At 40.9% G+C, this 16,294-nt stretch overlaps 1 protein-coding gene across 1 annotated transcript in view; it reads left to right on the top strand.

The window, feature by feature from the left end:
* The window catches only part of BTNL3 (butyrophilin like 3), a 49,025-nt gene that overhangs the window by 6,534 nt on the left and 26,197 nt on the right, over window positions 1-16,294 (top strand). Inside the window, exon 3 of the mRNA XM_032271306.1 lies at window positions 15,356-15,631. Within this exon, the coding sequence (XP_032127197.1) occupies window positions 15,356-15,631 (276 nt within the window). The remainder of the gene's footprint in view (window positions 1-15,355; window positions 15,632-16,294) is intronic.

The following is a 16,294-nucleotide window of genomic DNA, read 5'->3' as shown; positions in this document are numbered from 1 at the left end:
TTTTTTTTTTTTTTTTTTTTTTTTTTTGCTTAGGATTGTCTTGGCTATGCAGGTTCTTTTTTGGTTCTGTATGAAATTTAAAGTAGTTTTTTCCTGTTGTGTGAAGAAAGTCAGTGGTAGCTTGATAGGGATAGCATTTAATCTATAAATTACTTTGGGCAGTATGGCCATTTTCATGATATTGATTCTTCCAAACCATGAGCATGGAATATTTTTCCATTTGTTTGTGTCTTCTCTTATTTCCTTGAGCAGCGGTTTGTAGTTCACCTTGAAGAGGTCCTTCACATCCCTTGAAAGTTGTATTCCTAGGTATTTTGTTCTTTTTGTAGCAATTGTGAATGGGAGTTCACTCATGATTTGACTCTCTCTCTGTTGTTGGTGTATAGGAATGCATGTGATTTTTGCACATTAATTTTGTATCCTGAGACTTTGCTGAAGTTGCTTATCAGCTTAAGAAGATTTTGGCCTGAGACAATGAGGCTTTCTAAATATACAATCATGTCATCTGCAAATAGAGGTAATTTGACTTCCTCTCCTCCTATTTGAATACCCTTTATTTCTTTCTCTTGCCTGATTGCCTTGTCCAGAGCTTCCAATACTGTGTTGAATAGGATTGGTGAGAGGGCATATTTGTCTCGTGCTGATTTTCAAAGGGAATGCTTCCAGCTTTTGCCCATTCAGTATGATATTGGTTGTGGGTTTGTCATAAATAGCTCTTCTTATTTTGAGGTACATTCCATCAGTACCTAGTTTACTGAGTGTTTTTAGCATGAAGGGTATTGAATTTTATCAAAGGCCTTTCCTGCATCTATTGAGATAATCATGTGTTTTTTGTCTTTGCTTCTGTTTATGTGATTGATTATGTTTATTGATTTGCATATGCTGAACCAGCCTCACATCCCAGGGATGAAGCTGACTTGATCATGGTGGATAAGTTTTTTGATGTGAAGCTGGATTCAATTTGCCAGTATTTTATTGAGGACTTTCACATTGATACATCAAGGATATTGGCTTGAAATTTTATTTTTTTTGTTATGACTCTGCCACGTTTTGGTATCAGGGTTATGCTGGCCTAATAAAATGAGTTAGGGAGGATTCCCTCTTTTTTTACTGTTTGGAATAGTTTCAGAAGGAGTGGTACCATCTCCTCTTTGTACTTCTGGTAGAATTCAGCTGTAAATCTGTCTGGTTCTGGACATTTTTTTTTTTTTTTTTGGTTAGTAGGCTATTACAGCTTCAATTTCAAAACTTATTAATGGTCTATTCAGGGATTTGACTTCTTCCTGGTTTAGTCTTGGGAGGGTGTATGTGTCCAGTAATTTACCCATTTCTTCTAGATTTCCTAGTTTATTGCATAGAGGTGTTTATAGTACTCTTTGATGGTAGTTTGTATTTCTGTGGGATTGCTGGTAATATTCCCTTTATCATTTTTTATTGTGTCTATTTGATTCTTCTCTCTTTTATTCTTTATTAGTCAGGCTAGCAATCTATCTATTTTGTTGATCTTTTGTTAAAACCACCTCCTGGATTCACTGATTTTTCTGAAGGGCTTTTCGTGTCTCTACCTCCTTCAGTTCCACTCTGCTCTTAATTATTTCTTATCTTCTGCTAGCTCTTGAGTTTGTTTGCTTTGTTTCTCTAGTTCTTTTAATTGTGATGTTAGGGCATCAATTGTAGATCTTTCCTGCTTTCTTTTGAAGGCATTTAGTGCTATGGATTTCCCTCTACCCACTGCTTTAAATGTGTCCCAGAGATTCTGGTACATTGTGTCCTTGTTCTCATTGGTTTCAAAGAACATCTTTATTTCTGCCTTAATTTCATTATTAACTCAGTTATCATTCAGGAGCAGGTTGTTCAGTTTCCATGTGGTTGTGCAGTTTTAAGTGAGTTTCTTAATCCTTTTCAACACCACATCACATGTATTCTAAAATTGACCACATAATTTGAAGTAAAACACTCCTCAGCAAATGCAAAAGTACAGAAATAATAACAGTCTCTCAGACCACACAGTGCAATCAAATTAGAACTCAGGATTAAGAAACTCACTTAAAACTGCACAACCACATGGAAACTGAACAACCTGCTCCTGAATGTGTTCATAAAGCTGTAGGAGACAGGGCTGTTAACTGCAGGAGTCAGCTCCAGAAGAATGTGTATTATGGTCGTATGACCCCATACCGCATATGGCATGGGGTCAAAATTTGTGGTAGAAAGCCTCAGTCTTGCTTATGAGCACACATGCAATAGTTCTGCTGTGTTCCTGGGCCAAAATCACATGAAGGCAGCAACTAGGGTAACTACAAAGAGAAAAGATACTGTGGCTTACATGTCTAGGAAGTGCAAAGGCCACTGGTGTGGGACCCTGGGCCAGAGTATCCCCAGGAAGAGAGCTCCAGTAGGCTCCAGGGCTGGGAGAGATGGAAGAGTGGTAGGTCAAGCACCAGAGACTGCCAGTACTGCTGGGCTGGGTTTCCAGGCAGTGATGACTACAGGAGTGGCAGTCCTGTAGCTCTGGGTGCAGGATCAGCTCAGGTGGCTCTAGGAAGAAGAGGAGAAGGATGATTGGTGAAGCACCTGCAACTATCAAGACTTCTGTGCTGAGTCCCTAGGCCAAGGTGATTGCAACAACAATGTTTGTCTTTCAGCTTTGGGTGGCTCCTAGGAGTGGAGAGGGAGGGAAATTGGTTCAGGCACCCAAAGACTGCAAAGACAAAAAAAAATTATCCAGGGCAGTGAAAGCTGCAGGCGGTTTGCTGCTGCTGTGCTGGCAGTTGGTTTCTGCCAGCTCAGTGGCTAGAACTGCTGTGGTATTCTGTAGAACAAGCAACTGGAACCCACAATCACAAACACTGAAGGGTCTTTGACAGTGACGATTGCAGGCTGCACAGCTGCTGTGAGGGCTGTTGAGATCCTCAGTGGAGAAGTCTGATGGAGTTCTGTGCTAAGCAGGACACTGGGGGTCATGGCGATTCCCACCACATGGCTTATACAGAAATAGCCCACCCTCTTATTTGTTTTCCCCATGTTGTTAACAAAAGGCCATGAGATCTGTGGAGTAAAAAAGAAAAAGAAAAAGAAAAAATTTGCAGATTGGGGAGATACAGCCTTCTGCACAAGTGAAAGTGTGCTCTCCAAAGCACAAAGGAAGGGTTTGGCTAAGTAGGAAAAATATTCCTTCCCTGGTCCTCAATTAGGTCCATTTATGCAAATGACAGAGTCAAGCTTATTCAGTTCTGATTGGTCAAGATAGTCAAGCTCCGACTGGGTGGCTTCCCAAACTCCAGACCAGAAGCCTCAGTCAGATATTTCTTCTAAACAGCTGGTGTGGTACACCAGCTGGGAGATCCTGGCCACAGTTTTTGACTCGAGTCATGGGAACTATTCTCACTCAAGGGCGCAAAGTAAGATATTTATCTACAGCTTCCTTTTCCAGAATGAAACCATATTCTTGACAGCAGCATGGAGGCAGCTGACGTCATTATTCTAAGCAAATTAATGCAGGAAAAGAACCAAATGCTGCATGTTCTCACTTAAAAGTGGGAGCTAAACAGTGGGTATTTATGGACATAAAGATGGCAACAGAAGATACTGACACTACCAGAAGAGGGAGGGAGAGAGGAGAGCAAGGTTTTATAAACTATTGGGTACTGTGCTTACTACATGGGTGATGACATTATTAGTACAGGTACTCCAAACCTCAGCATCGCACAATATACCTATGTAACAAATCTGCACATGTACCCCTGAATCTAAAATAAAAGTCAAAATTTTTTGTTTTAAAAAAAGAGCTTCCCTTTTTAAGAACAAAGGGTGGTGTGACCACTCTTCTGTCATCTTGTCACAGCCACTTGGTTCTGTTATCTCAATCTGGTGTCTGTATTAGCCATAGGGATCAGCATAGCTGGTTGGGGTGAAGCTGAAGCTGGCCATTTGGACAATATTTCAAAATGCATGGGAAACTGGTTGTTCATCTCACTTTTCCTTCCAAGAGGGACATTCAAGCTAAGGAATTCCCTCTCCATGCTGAGTAATGCTGGCTCAGAGGCTGAGGTGATACAGGTAAAATAAAACTGTTCTTTTTCGCACTGTTCTTGGGCTTCTTTGCTGCGGTTTCTTAAGTGGATTGTACACTTTCAGAGTTATTTTTGTTTGGGGGAGAGGAAAGCTGGATCTCCTACCTTGTCATGATGCTGACGTCACCCTACCCATGGATTATTGATAAGAGCGTTGTTTAATGTCCAAGTGCTTGGGGATTTTGCTATTGTTCTTTTGCTATTGATTTCTGGTTTTGCTTCATTTTATTTAGAGCCTAAGATATTGTCTACCTTGCTGACTATTCCATGGGAGTTTAAAAATGATGTGTATTCTGGTGTTTTGGAGAAAAGGCTTCTATACATATTTGTTAGGTCCTTTGGTTTATTGTGTTGTTCAGATCCCCTGTATTCTTGCTAATTGTCAGTTCCATCAGATGCTGAGGCTGGAATTTTGAAGTTGTCTACAATTATGGGGTTATCTTCATGAATTTTGATGCTATCTAGCATATACACCTTTAAGATATTTATATCTTTTTGGTGGATTGATGCTCTTATCATTATGTAATGTGCCTTCAGCTCTCATATTATTTTGTCCTGAAGTCTATTTTATATGATATTAATGTAGTTACCTGTTTTTTAACATTAATGTTTGCATGATATATATAATAATCTGACTCAAATTCTTGAAGTTAGACTACTGATATCTTTAAATCCAGACCACTCTCCCTTACCATTTTGGTCCATATGTGGGCAAGATGATAAACAAGAATGGACATTCCTTTGGTGTGAGTAAGAAGTTCAAAGCATAAAATCCCATTTTACTTTATGGAGAAATCCTGATGCCAACTACACTTCTAACCACAATAAAATCCAAGCCATTCTCTTTTCCTTGCTCTCCAATGCCATTTATAGATCTAGTTTGGAGTTTGCTCTGCTCTTCCCAGAAATCCTCATGATGTGACTAGTAATTTTATCACACCTTATTGGTTTATGTATGGCATCATCAGTTTCAACATCTGAACCAAAATTTGGATGAGGTATCAGGAGGGGTCCATTCTGCCTCTGGATGGTGACTACAACCTTCCATCCATGGCAGAAAAATATATATTTTTCCATCCTTTTACTTTCAACAAATCTATGGTATTAGATTTGATGGGCGTTTCTTATAGATAGTACATTGTTCGGTCAAACTTTTAAATCTACCCTTCCAATCTCTGCCTTAATTAGCTTATTTAGATTATTTACATTTAAGGTAATTATCAATATAAGAGGACCAAATCTGCCATTTTATTATTTTTTAAAATTATTTTCTCTGTTTCTCCTTCTACTATTTCTCTTTTCTTAACTTATGTGTTACTAAACTTTTTAAAGGATTCCATTACAATGTATTGTTAGTGTTTTTTTAGAATAACATTTTACAGTATTTTTTTAGGTGCTGCTCTAGGTGTTATGATATTCATATATAATTTATCACAATCTACTGTTTACTACTTTGAAGTGTGGAAACTTCATTTTCATTTTGATCTTTTTCATCTTCATAATTTACAAATAACATTGTCTTGAGTATTTCTTCTACATACATAAGCACTACATCACATGGTGACTTAATTCCTGTTTAAACCATCATATGTAATTTTATTTTTATTTATTTTTTATTTTTCTTTGAGACACAGTATTGATCCATCACCCAGGCTAGAGTACAGTGATGTGATCTTAGCTCACTGCAACCTCCACCTCTCAGGTTCAAGTGATTCTTGTGCCTCAGCCTTCTGAGTAGCTGGGATTACAGGCATGAGCCACTATGTCCAGCTATTTTTTTTTTTTTTTGTATTTTTAGTAGAGATGGAGTTTTGCCATGTTGGTCAGGCTGGTGTTGAACTCCTGGCCTCAAATGGTCCCCCTGCTTTGGCCTCTCAAAGTGCTGGTATTACAGGCATAAGCCACCACACTTGGCCCATATGTGATTGTTAAACACTAATAAAATGGAAAGTCTATTGTAATTTTTCTTATTCTTCTTTTTCTATTGCTTTTCTTCTTTCCTAATACTCCAAGACTCTTTCTTTCATCATTTTCTTTCTGTTTGAAGAATTTCCTTCAGCCATCCTTTTAGGATAGGCCTGCTAGTGACAAATTCTCTTAGTTTTCGTTAATCTGAGAATAAATATGCAAACGATTTCACCTTTATTGTGAAGAATTGTTTTGCCAGATATAGAATTTGTGAAGTTTCTTGACAGTTATTTTCTTTCAGCAGTTGAAAAATGTTGTGATACTTTTTTCTGGTCTTGAAGATTTCTCATGAAAACTCTGCTGACATTTGTTTATATATAATGTGTCATTTATCGCTGGTTGCTTTCAAGATATTTTCCTTTACCTTTATTTTCAGAAATTTAATTACAATCTATCAAGGCATGAGTTTCTTTGAATTTCTCCTATTTGGTTTGCTCTCAGCTTCTTGAATTTGTAGTTCCATGACTTTCGCCTCACTTGAGAAATCAGCAATCAATTCTTTAAATACCCTTTCAGCTCCCTCTCTTTGTCCTCTCCTTCTGCGACTCATGATATAAATGTTGATATTTTGTTGTTGTCTCATAGGTCCTTGAGGATCTGTTTTTCCTCTTAAAAAAAACTTTTCCTCTCTCTTCACACTGGTTTTATTATTGTGTCCTGGAGTTCAATAATTCTATTATCTGTCATCTCCTCCCTAGTATTGAAGCAACCCAGTTGGTTTTTGTTTTTGTGATTGCATTTTTCTGTTACATTACTTCTGATTTGTTTTTTATAATTTCTATGTTTTTTGTGAGATTTTATTTTTTATTTTATTTTTCCCATTTATTTATTTTATTGCATTTTAGGTTTTGGGGTACATGTGGAGAACATGCAAAATTGTTGCATAGGAACACACGTGGCAGTGTGATTTGCTGCCTTCCTCCCCATCACCTACATCTGGCATTTCTCCCCTTGCTATCTCTCCCCAGCTTCCCACCCCCCACGGTCCCTCCCCTATTTACCCCCAACTGACCCCAGTGTGTAGTGCTCCCCTCCCTGTGTCCATGTGTTCTCATTGTTCAACACCCACCTATGAGTGAGAACATGCGGTGTTTGATCTTCTGCTCTTCTGTCAGTTTGCTGAGAATGATGGTTTCCAGGTTCATCCATGTCCTTACAAAGGACCCAAACTCATCGTTTTTGATGGCTGCATAATATTCCATGGTGTATATGTGCCATATTTTCCCTATCCAGTCTACCGTCGATGGGCATTTGGGTTGGTTCCCAGTCTTTGCTATTGTAAACAGTGCTGCAATGAACATTCGTGTACACGTGTCCTTATAGTAGAACGATTTGTAATCCTTTGGATATATACCCAGTAATGGGATTGCTGGGTCAAATGGAATTTCTATTTCTAGGTCCTTGAGGAATCACCACACTGTCTTCCACAATGGTTGAACTAGTTTACACTCCCACCAACAGTGTAAAAGTGTTCCTATTTCTCCACATCCTCTCCAGTATCTGTTGTCTCCAGATTTTTTAATGATCACCATTCTAACTGGCGTGAGATGGTATCTCAATGTAGTTTTGATTTGCATTTCTCTGATGACCAGTGATGATGAGCATTTTTTCATATGTTTGTTGGCCTCACGTATGTCTTCTTTTGTAAAATGTCTGTTCATATCCTTTGCCCACTTTTGAATGGGCTTGTTAGTTTTTTTCTTGTAAATCTGTTTTAGTTCTTTGTAAATTTTAGATATCAGCCCTTTGTCAGATGGGTAAACTACAAAAATTTTTTCCCAATCTGTTGGTTGCCGATTCACTCTAATGATTGTTTCTTTTGCTGTGCAGAAGCTGTGGAGTTTGATTAGGTCCCATTTGTCTATTTTGGCTTTTGTTGTCAATGCTTTTGGTGTTTTGGTCATGAAGTCCTTGCCTACACCTACGTCCTGAATGGTTTTGCCTAGATTTTCTTCTAGGGTTTTTATGGTGTTAGGTCTTATGTTTAAGTCTTTAATCCATCTGGAGTTAATTTTAGTGTAAGGTGTCAGGAAGGGGTCCAGTTTCTGCTTTCTGCACATGGCTAGCCAGCTTTCCCAACACCATTTATTGAACAGGGAATCCTTTCCCCATTGCTTGTTTTTGTCTGGTTTGTCAAGGATCAGGTGGTTGTAGATATGTTGTGTTGCCTTTCGAGACCTCTGCTCTGTTCCATTGGTCTAAATCTCTATTTTGGTACCAGTACCATGCTGTTTTGATTACTGTTGCCTTGTAGTATAGTTTGAAGTCTGGTAGTGTGATGCCCCCCACTTTGTTCTTTTTGCTTAGAACTGACTTGGCTATGCGGGCTCTCTTTTGGTTCCATATGAAGTTTAAGGTGGTTTTTTCCAGTTCTGCGAAGAAGGTCATTGGTAGCTTGATGGGGATAGCATTGAATCTGTAGATTGCTTTGGACAGTATGGCCGTTTTCACGATATTGATTCTTCCTAACCATGAACATGGGATGTTTCTCCATCTGTTTGTTTCCTCTCTTATTTCGTTGAGCAGTGGCTTGTAGTTCTCCTTAAAGAGGTCCTTTATGTTCCTTGCTAGTTGTATTCCTAGGTATTTTATTCTCTTTGTGGCAATTGTGAATGGAAATTTGTTCTTGATTTGGCTCTCTTTAAGTCTGTTACTGGTGTATAGGAATGCATGTGATTTTTGCACATTGATTTTGTATCCTGAGACTTTGCTGAACTTGCTTATCAGTTTCAGGAGGTTTGGGGCTGAGACGATGGGGTCTTCTAGATATACAATCATGTCGTCTGCAAATAGAGACAATTTGACTTCCTCCTTTCCTATTTGAATGTCCTTTATTTCTTTTTCTTGCCTCATTGCTCTGGCTAGAACTTCTAATACTATATTGAATAGCAGTGGTGAGAGCGGGCATCCTTGTCTGGTGCCACATTTCAAGGGGAATGCTTCCAGTTTTTGCCCATTCAGTATGATATTGGCTGTTGGTTTGTCATAAATAGCTTTTATTATTTTGAGATACGTTCCATCGATACCTAGCTTATTGAGTGTTTTTAGCATAAAGGGCTGTTGAATTTTGTCAAAGGCCTTCTCTGCATCTATTGAGATAATCATGTGGTTTTTGTCTTTGGTTCTGTTTATGTGGTGAATTACGTTTACAGACTTGCGTATGTTGAACCAGCCTTGCATCCCCGGGATGAAGTCTACTTGATCATGGTGGGTAAGCTTTTTGATGTGCTGTTGCAATCGGCTTGTCAGTATTTTATTGAAGATTTTTGCATCTATGTTCATCATGGATATTGGCCTGAAGTTTTCTTTTCTTGAGTCTCTCCCGGGTTTTCGAATCAGGATGATGTTGGTGTCGTAAAATGATTTGGGAAGAATTCCCTCTTTTTGTATTGTTTCGAATAGTTTCAGAAGAAATGGTACCAGCTCCTCTTTGTATGTCTGGTAGAATTCAGCTGTGAACCCATCTGGACCTGGGCTTTTTTTGGGTGGTAAGCTCTTAATTGCTGCCTCAACTTCAGACCTTGTTATGGGTCTGTTCAGGGTTTCGGCTTCTTCCTGGTTTAGGCTTGGCAGGAGGCAAGTGTCCAGGAATTTATCCATTTCTTCCAGGTTTATTAGTTTGTGTGCATAGAGTTGTTTGTAATAATCTCTGATGATGGTTTGAATTTCTGTGGAATCTGTGGTGATATCCCCTTTATCGTTTTTTATTGCATCAATTTGGTTATTCTCTCTTTTCTTTTTTATTAATCTGGCTAGTGGTCTGTCTATTTTGTTGATCTTTTCAAAAAACCAGCTCCTGGATTTATTGATTTTTTGAAGGGTTTTTTGTGTCTCTATCTCCTTCAGTTCTGCTCAGATCTTAGCTATTTCTTGTCTTCTGCTAGACTTTGAGTTTTTTTGATCTTGCTCCTCTAGCTCTTTCAGTTTTGATGAGAGGGTGTCAATTTTTGATCTCTCCTTGCTTCTCATGTGGGCACTTATTGCTATATATTTTCCTCTAGAGACTGCTTTAAATGTGTCCCAGAGATTCTGGTATGTCGTGTCTTCATTCTCGTTGGTTTCGAAGAACATCTTTATTTCTGTCTTCATTTCATTGTTTATCCAGTCAACATTCAAGAGCAAGTTGTTCAGTTTCCATGAAGCTGTGCGGTTCTGAGTTAGTTTTTGAATTCTAAGTTCTAACTTGATTGCACTGTGGTCTGAGAGACTGTCTGTTACAATTTCCGTTCTTTTGCATTTGCTGAGGAGTGATGTACTCCCAATTATGTGGTCAATTTTAGAGTAGGTGATGTGGTGCTGAGAAGAATGTATATTCTGTGGATTTGGGGTGGAGAGTTCTGTAAATGTCTATTAGGTTTGCTTGGTCCAGGTCTGAGTTCACGTCCTGGATATCCTTGTTAATTTTCTGTCTGGTTGATCTATCTAATGTTGACAATGGGGTGTTAAAGTCTCCCACTATTATTGTGTGGGAGTCTAAGTCTCTTTGTAAGTCATTAAGAACTTGCCTTATTTATCTGGGTGCTCCTGTATTGGGTGCGTATATATTTAGGATCGTTAGCTCTTCTTGTTGCATTGATCCTTTTACCATAATGTATTGTCCCTCTTTGTCTCTTATGATCTTTGTTGCTTTAAAGTCTAATTTATCAGAGATGAGAATTGCAACTCCTGCCTTTTTTTGCTCTCCATATGCTTGGTAAATCTTCCTCCATCCCTTTATTTTGAGCCTTTGTGTATTCCTCCATGTGAGATGGGTTTCCTGGATACAGCACACTCATGGGTTTTGTCTTTTTATCCAATTTGCCAGTCTGTGTCTTTTGATCGGGGCATTTAGTCCATTTACATTTAGCGTTAATATTGTTATGTGTGAATTTGATACTGCCATTTTGGTGCTAGCTGGCTGTTTTGCCCTTTAATTGAGCTGGTACTTGTTGTTCCTTTATATGTGAAGAGCCTCTTTCAGGAGCTCTTGTAGAGCTGGCCTGGTGGTGACAAAATCTCTGAGTACTTGCATGTTCCCAAAGGATTTTATTTTTCCTTCACTTATGAAGCTTAGTTTGGCTGGATAGGAGATTCTGGGTTGAAAGTTCTTTTCTTTAAGGATGTTGAATATTGGCCCCCATTCTCTTCTGGCTTGTACAGTTTCTGCTGAGAGATCTGCTGTGAGTCTGATGGGCTTCCCTTTATGGGTAACCCGACCTTTCTCTCTGGCTGCCCTTAGTATTTTCTCCTTCATTTCAACCCTGGTGAATCTGACGATTATGTGCCTTGGGGTTGCTCTTCTTGATGAATATCTTTGTGGTGTTCTCTGTATTTCCTGGACTTGAATGTTTGCCTGCCTTGCTAGGTTGGGGAAGTTTTCCTGGACAATATCCTGAAGAGTATTTTCCAGCTTGGATTCATTCTCTTCGTCGCATTCAGGTACGCCTATCAAACGTAGTTTAGGTCTTTTCACATAGTCCCACATTTCTTGGAGACTTTGTTCATTAATTTTTAACATTTTTTCTTCAGTCTTGCCTTCCTGTTTTATTTCATTGAGTTGATCTTCGACCTCTGATATCCTTTCTTCTGCTTGGTCAATTCAGCTGTTGATACTTGTGCATGCTTCACAAAGTTCTCGTGTTGCGTTTTTCAGTTCCATCAATTCACTTATATTCCTTTCTATTTTGTCCATTCTCGTTAGCATTTCGTCAAATCTTTTTTCACGGTTCTTAGTTTCTTTGCATTTGGTTAGAACATGTTCTTTAAGTTCACAGAAGTTTCTTACTACCCACCTTCTGAATTCTGATTCTGTTATTTCATCACACTTGTTCTCCATCCAACCTTGTTCCCTTGCTGGTGAGGAGTTGTGATCCCTTTTAGGAGGAGAGGTGTTCTGGTTTCGGGTGTTTTCATCCTTTTTGCACTGGTTTCTTCCCATCTTTAAGGATTTATCCACCTGTCGACTTTGTAGTTGCTGGCTTTCAGATTGGGTCTCAAATCTTTCAGATTGACGTTCTGTTTGTTGATGATGAGGTTATTTCTGTTTCTTGGTTTTCCTTCTGACAGTCTGGCCCCTCTGCTGTAGGTCTGCTGAAGTTCACTCCAGGCCCTGCTTGCCTGGGGTTGACCTGCAGCAGCTGCTGAACAGCAAGGGTTGTTACCAGTTTTCTTCTTCTGCTATCTTTGTCACAGAAGGATACCCGCCTAGTGTCAATCTGATCTCTCTTTTATGAGGTGTCTTTTTGGATATATAGGGGTCAGGGAGCTGCTTGAGGAGACAGTCTCTTCTTTATAGGAGCTCATATGGTGAGCTGTGAGCTCTGTTGTTGTTCATTCAGAGCTGCTCGGCAGGTACTTTTAGGTCTGCTGCAGCAGAACTCAAACTGCTTTTTGTTCCCAGGTGCTCTGTCCCAGGGATTTAGGGCTTTATTTATGAGTTTCCGTTATGCTGCTGCCTTCTTTTTTTTCCTTCTGACCTGCCCAGCCCAGCAAGGAGGCCGCCTAGTCACTGTCGGCCTATAGCAGCTTTGCTCAGCTGCTGTGGGCTCCACCCCGCTGCTGAGTGAACTTCCCTGCAGTCCTGATTATATGGGTGTAGTTAGAACTGCTTTGGCGATGGTGGCCCGCCTCTGTTGGGGTGGAGTCTCTGCTGTGGCAGGTTGCCTTGGCAATGGCGGGCTGCCTCAGCAATGGCGGGTTGCCTTGGCAACGGCGGGCTGCCTCGGTAAGGCGGATGCCCCTCCCCACAGAGCTGGACCGTCCTGGGTTCAGCTGCGCTTGCTGTGAAACTCTCAATCCAGAGTTTCTGATTGCTGTTCTTTTGTGGGGGTGAGACCAGTCGAGCCCGATCACCCGGCTCCCTGCCTCAGAGCCTTTTTTAAGTTGGTGTTCCAGTCGCCTGTTGAAGAGGCGCCGGGGTCTGTTTGTTTTCCCCTGCGGCCACTGACTGCGCTGGCTTAAACAGTGGCACTGAGGTTTGTGGCGCTTTTTGTTTTTTTTTTTTTTTTTGCCCTGGAATCTACTGTCCTGGTTCTCTGCTCAGTCCCCTTTTTGAACCGGCGGATGGGCGACTTCCCGTGGCTCCAGTCGCCAGCCAAAAGGGCCCCCGGACCGGTGTATTTTGTACGGAGAAGCGCCGCTCCGGGGCGCCGACAAAGCAGCTGCGCGGGGCAAAGCAGCGGCGCCACCTGCACAGCCGCGCTGGCCGAAACAGCCGCACTGGCGACCGTGGAGCACCTCCGCCCGGGAATTTCCTAGTCTGTGGGCAATAACGCGGCGTCCACTCACCCTCTGCGCTTTCACTGGGAGCTGCAATCCTAAGCTGTTCCTAAACGGCCATCTTGGATCGTCTATTTTTTATTTTTTTAAGAGAATTCATACTCACTTTTTGAGACATTTTAATAATAGCTATTCATGTTGGTCTTGGCAATCATTTGATTGTCTATTTTCATTCGAGTTGATATTTAATTGGTTCTTGGTATGATGGATGATTTTTTGTTGAAATCTAAATGGTTTAGCTATTGTCAGATACTCTAGACCCTATGTAAAGCTTCTGTTTTGCAGGCAGTCACCGTGTTTAGATTTATCACTCAGGTCCTAGTTTAGTTTTGCTGGTTTTGGCTCCAAATACAATTTAATTTTCAGAGACTTTACTGGGTTACTTTGCTTAACTGATGTCACTGAAGATTTTGTTCACCCTTTCTAGTACTTACTGTGGCAGTACACAGTGTTTCTCCATGTTTCTCCCCAGTGTTTCTTGTGAGAAAGGTGATCATCTGGCACAATGGGACAAAGAACTCTTCCCCTGGCCTCCAGTCAGTGGGGTCAATTCTTTTGCCAGCACCACTTTGCATATTATGTATTTTCAGCCATTTAGGGGTGGAAGGAGCCCCCTGGGACACCTACTTCTGCTGGAGGTGTTGGGGGGGGTGCAGTGGTCATAGGATGCTCAGCTGCTGTATTTTTTCTCTAGTCTTGGGCTCCCTAGTCAGTCCTCCTTAGTTTTTCCACTTTTCAAAATGCACCTATGCTTGCCTCATTTCTAGGGTTTATAATTTTACTTAGAGGAAGGAGCAAGGAAGAGAAGTCTGCATCATCTTATTTGAGCCCTCTTCCTTGATGCTTACACAACTATCATTCTTTCATTAATTTTTTGACTCAAGAAAACATTTATTAGTCTCCATGCACTGATATAGACCTTGGGGAATGGCAGGGAACAGCACTCAAAGAGAAAGTTCTGTTTGTAGTCAAAGATGACTGCCAAAATAAAAATAAAAGTAAAGCTCTGTGTGGAGTGGTTAAAAGGCAATATTAAATTATCAAATTGAAGGAAACCACATAAGGGGTACTCTTTCACATTTCCCATATCTCAAACCTGGATGTCACAATAAACCCTTCCTTGATGTTCAGTCCTATTGAATCACCTTTCAAATAGATTCTGCATCTGCCTTTCCCCTTTTCAGAGCCCTCCTCCTCCCCAGTCCTTTTTTTCTCTCATTGGAGTCACTTCAGTGGTTGCACCGTGGATCACTCTCCTCTTTAGTGTTCTCTATGGTCCCTCCTCCATGCTGCTGCCTGGGGACCTCTCTAAGATACAGACCTTGTCATAACTTCCACTTGCTGGAAGCTGATAAGAGCCCTACTGCTCTACAGTTATTAAAGTGGCTGTGGGGCAAGTCCACATTGCTCAGGTCACTGAATGTATGACCTCCATGGCTTGCCTTGTGACTTTTTCAGATCTTGTCTCATACCCCTACTCTCTTATTCATCATCATCTGGAATACAAATACTCACTAGCACTTGAAATCACTGTATCATGATAACTTTCCACATTGTGGTTTATATTTGCCTGTTTTTGTCTAAAATGCTTCCCCTCTCTTCAATTTGACCACAACAAAACTTATTTTCTGACACAGATGTGTGCAAATGTCATCTCCAGGAAGGTGTGATTTTCCCTGAAAGTTAAGCACTCTTCTCTGTGTTAACTTGACCATGCTTTCATAGTTGCCATTTCACTGCAAAATGTATTTTATACAGTTGTCTCTCTATTTGGTAAATGAGTTTCTCATTAGAAGGGGCTCTGTCTTATTCACTTCATCCTATTTCATACTTAGGAATATCCAGGCATATATAGTGATTGCTAAATAAATATTGAATGAACATAGACCATGGAAAGGCTTGCAGTAATATTATGAGTGGATGTGTGTGTGAGAGAGAGAGAGAAAAAAAAGAATGTATGTGTGTTGTTATGGGCACAGGTTTGATGAACCAGACTCAAATTAGCTGTAAGCTTGAAACTTGGTCTTTGCTTTCATCTTTCCCTGTTTTCTTCCCAGGATGGGGCTCAGTTCCTCTCATTTCCATGGTGGGATATGTTGATGGAGGAATCCAGCTACTCTGCCTGTCCTCAGGCTGGTTCCCCCAGCCCATAGTGAAGTGGAAAGGTCCACAAGGACAGCATTTATCCTCAGACTCCAGGGCAAATGCAGATGAGTACAGCCTGTTTGATGTGGAGACCTCTCTTATAATCCAGGAAAGCACTGGGAGCATATCGTGTTCCATCCACCTTGCTGAGCAGAGTCATGAGGTGGAATCCAAGGTATTGATAAGAGGTGAGTGAGAAGAAGGAGCAAGGGATGGGTGTGTGCCTAAGTAACCCAGGGAGAGCATAAGCCTGTGTCTGGGATCATTGTGTAGTACCAATCAGCTTTAGTTTTGTTTTGAGAGTCAAAGACTGATGAGGTATAAAAAACAAAACCAAACATTTGATAAGGCAGAAATAGAATTGTTTATAATTTCAAGGCAATGGAATTCTTTCCTTCACCACACAATACCCCAATGGTGCAACACTCACAACTCAACACATACACAGCTTAAAGAAACTAACTCAAGGACTAAGAAAATAATTGTTGGACTCCTTGATCCAAGATGGCCGTTTAGGAACAGCTCAGGATTGCAGCTCCCAGTGAAAGCGCAGAGGGTGAGTGGACGCCGCGTTTTTATTGCCCACAGACTAGGAAATTCCCGGGCAGAGGAGCTCCACGGTCGCCAGCGCGGCTGTTTCGGCCAGCGCGGCCCTGCCGGCCGGGGCCGCGGCTTTGCCCTGCGCGGCTGCTTTGTCGGCGCCCCGGAGCCGCGGTTCTCCATACAAAATACACCGGTCCGAGGGCCCTTTTGGCTGGCGATTGGAGCCACGGGAAGTCACCCATACTCTGGTTCAAAAAGGGGACTGAGCAGAGAACCAGGACAGTAGATTCCAGGGCAAAAAAAAAAAA

The sequence above is a fragment of the Sapajus apella genome, unplaced genomic scaffold (genome assembly GCF_009761245.1).
Source record: "Sapajus apella isolate SASKATOON/1434 unplaced genomic scaffold, GSC_monkey_1.0 scaffold228, whole genome shotgun sequence".
Taxonomy (NCBI): Eukaryota; Metazoa; Chordata; class Mammalia; order Primates; family Cebidae; genus Sapajus; species Sapajus apella.
Note: the sequence above shows the minus strand (reverse complement) of the source record. Positions and strands in the feature narration are given on the sequence as shown.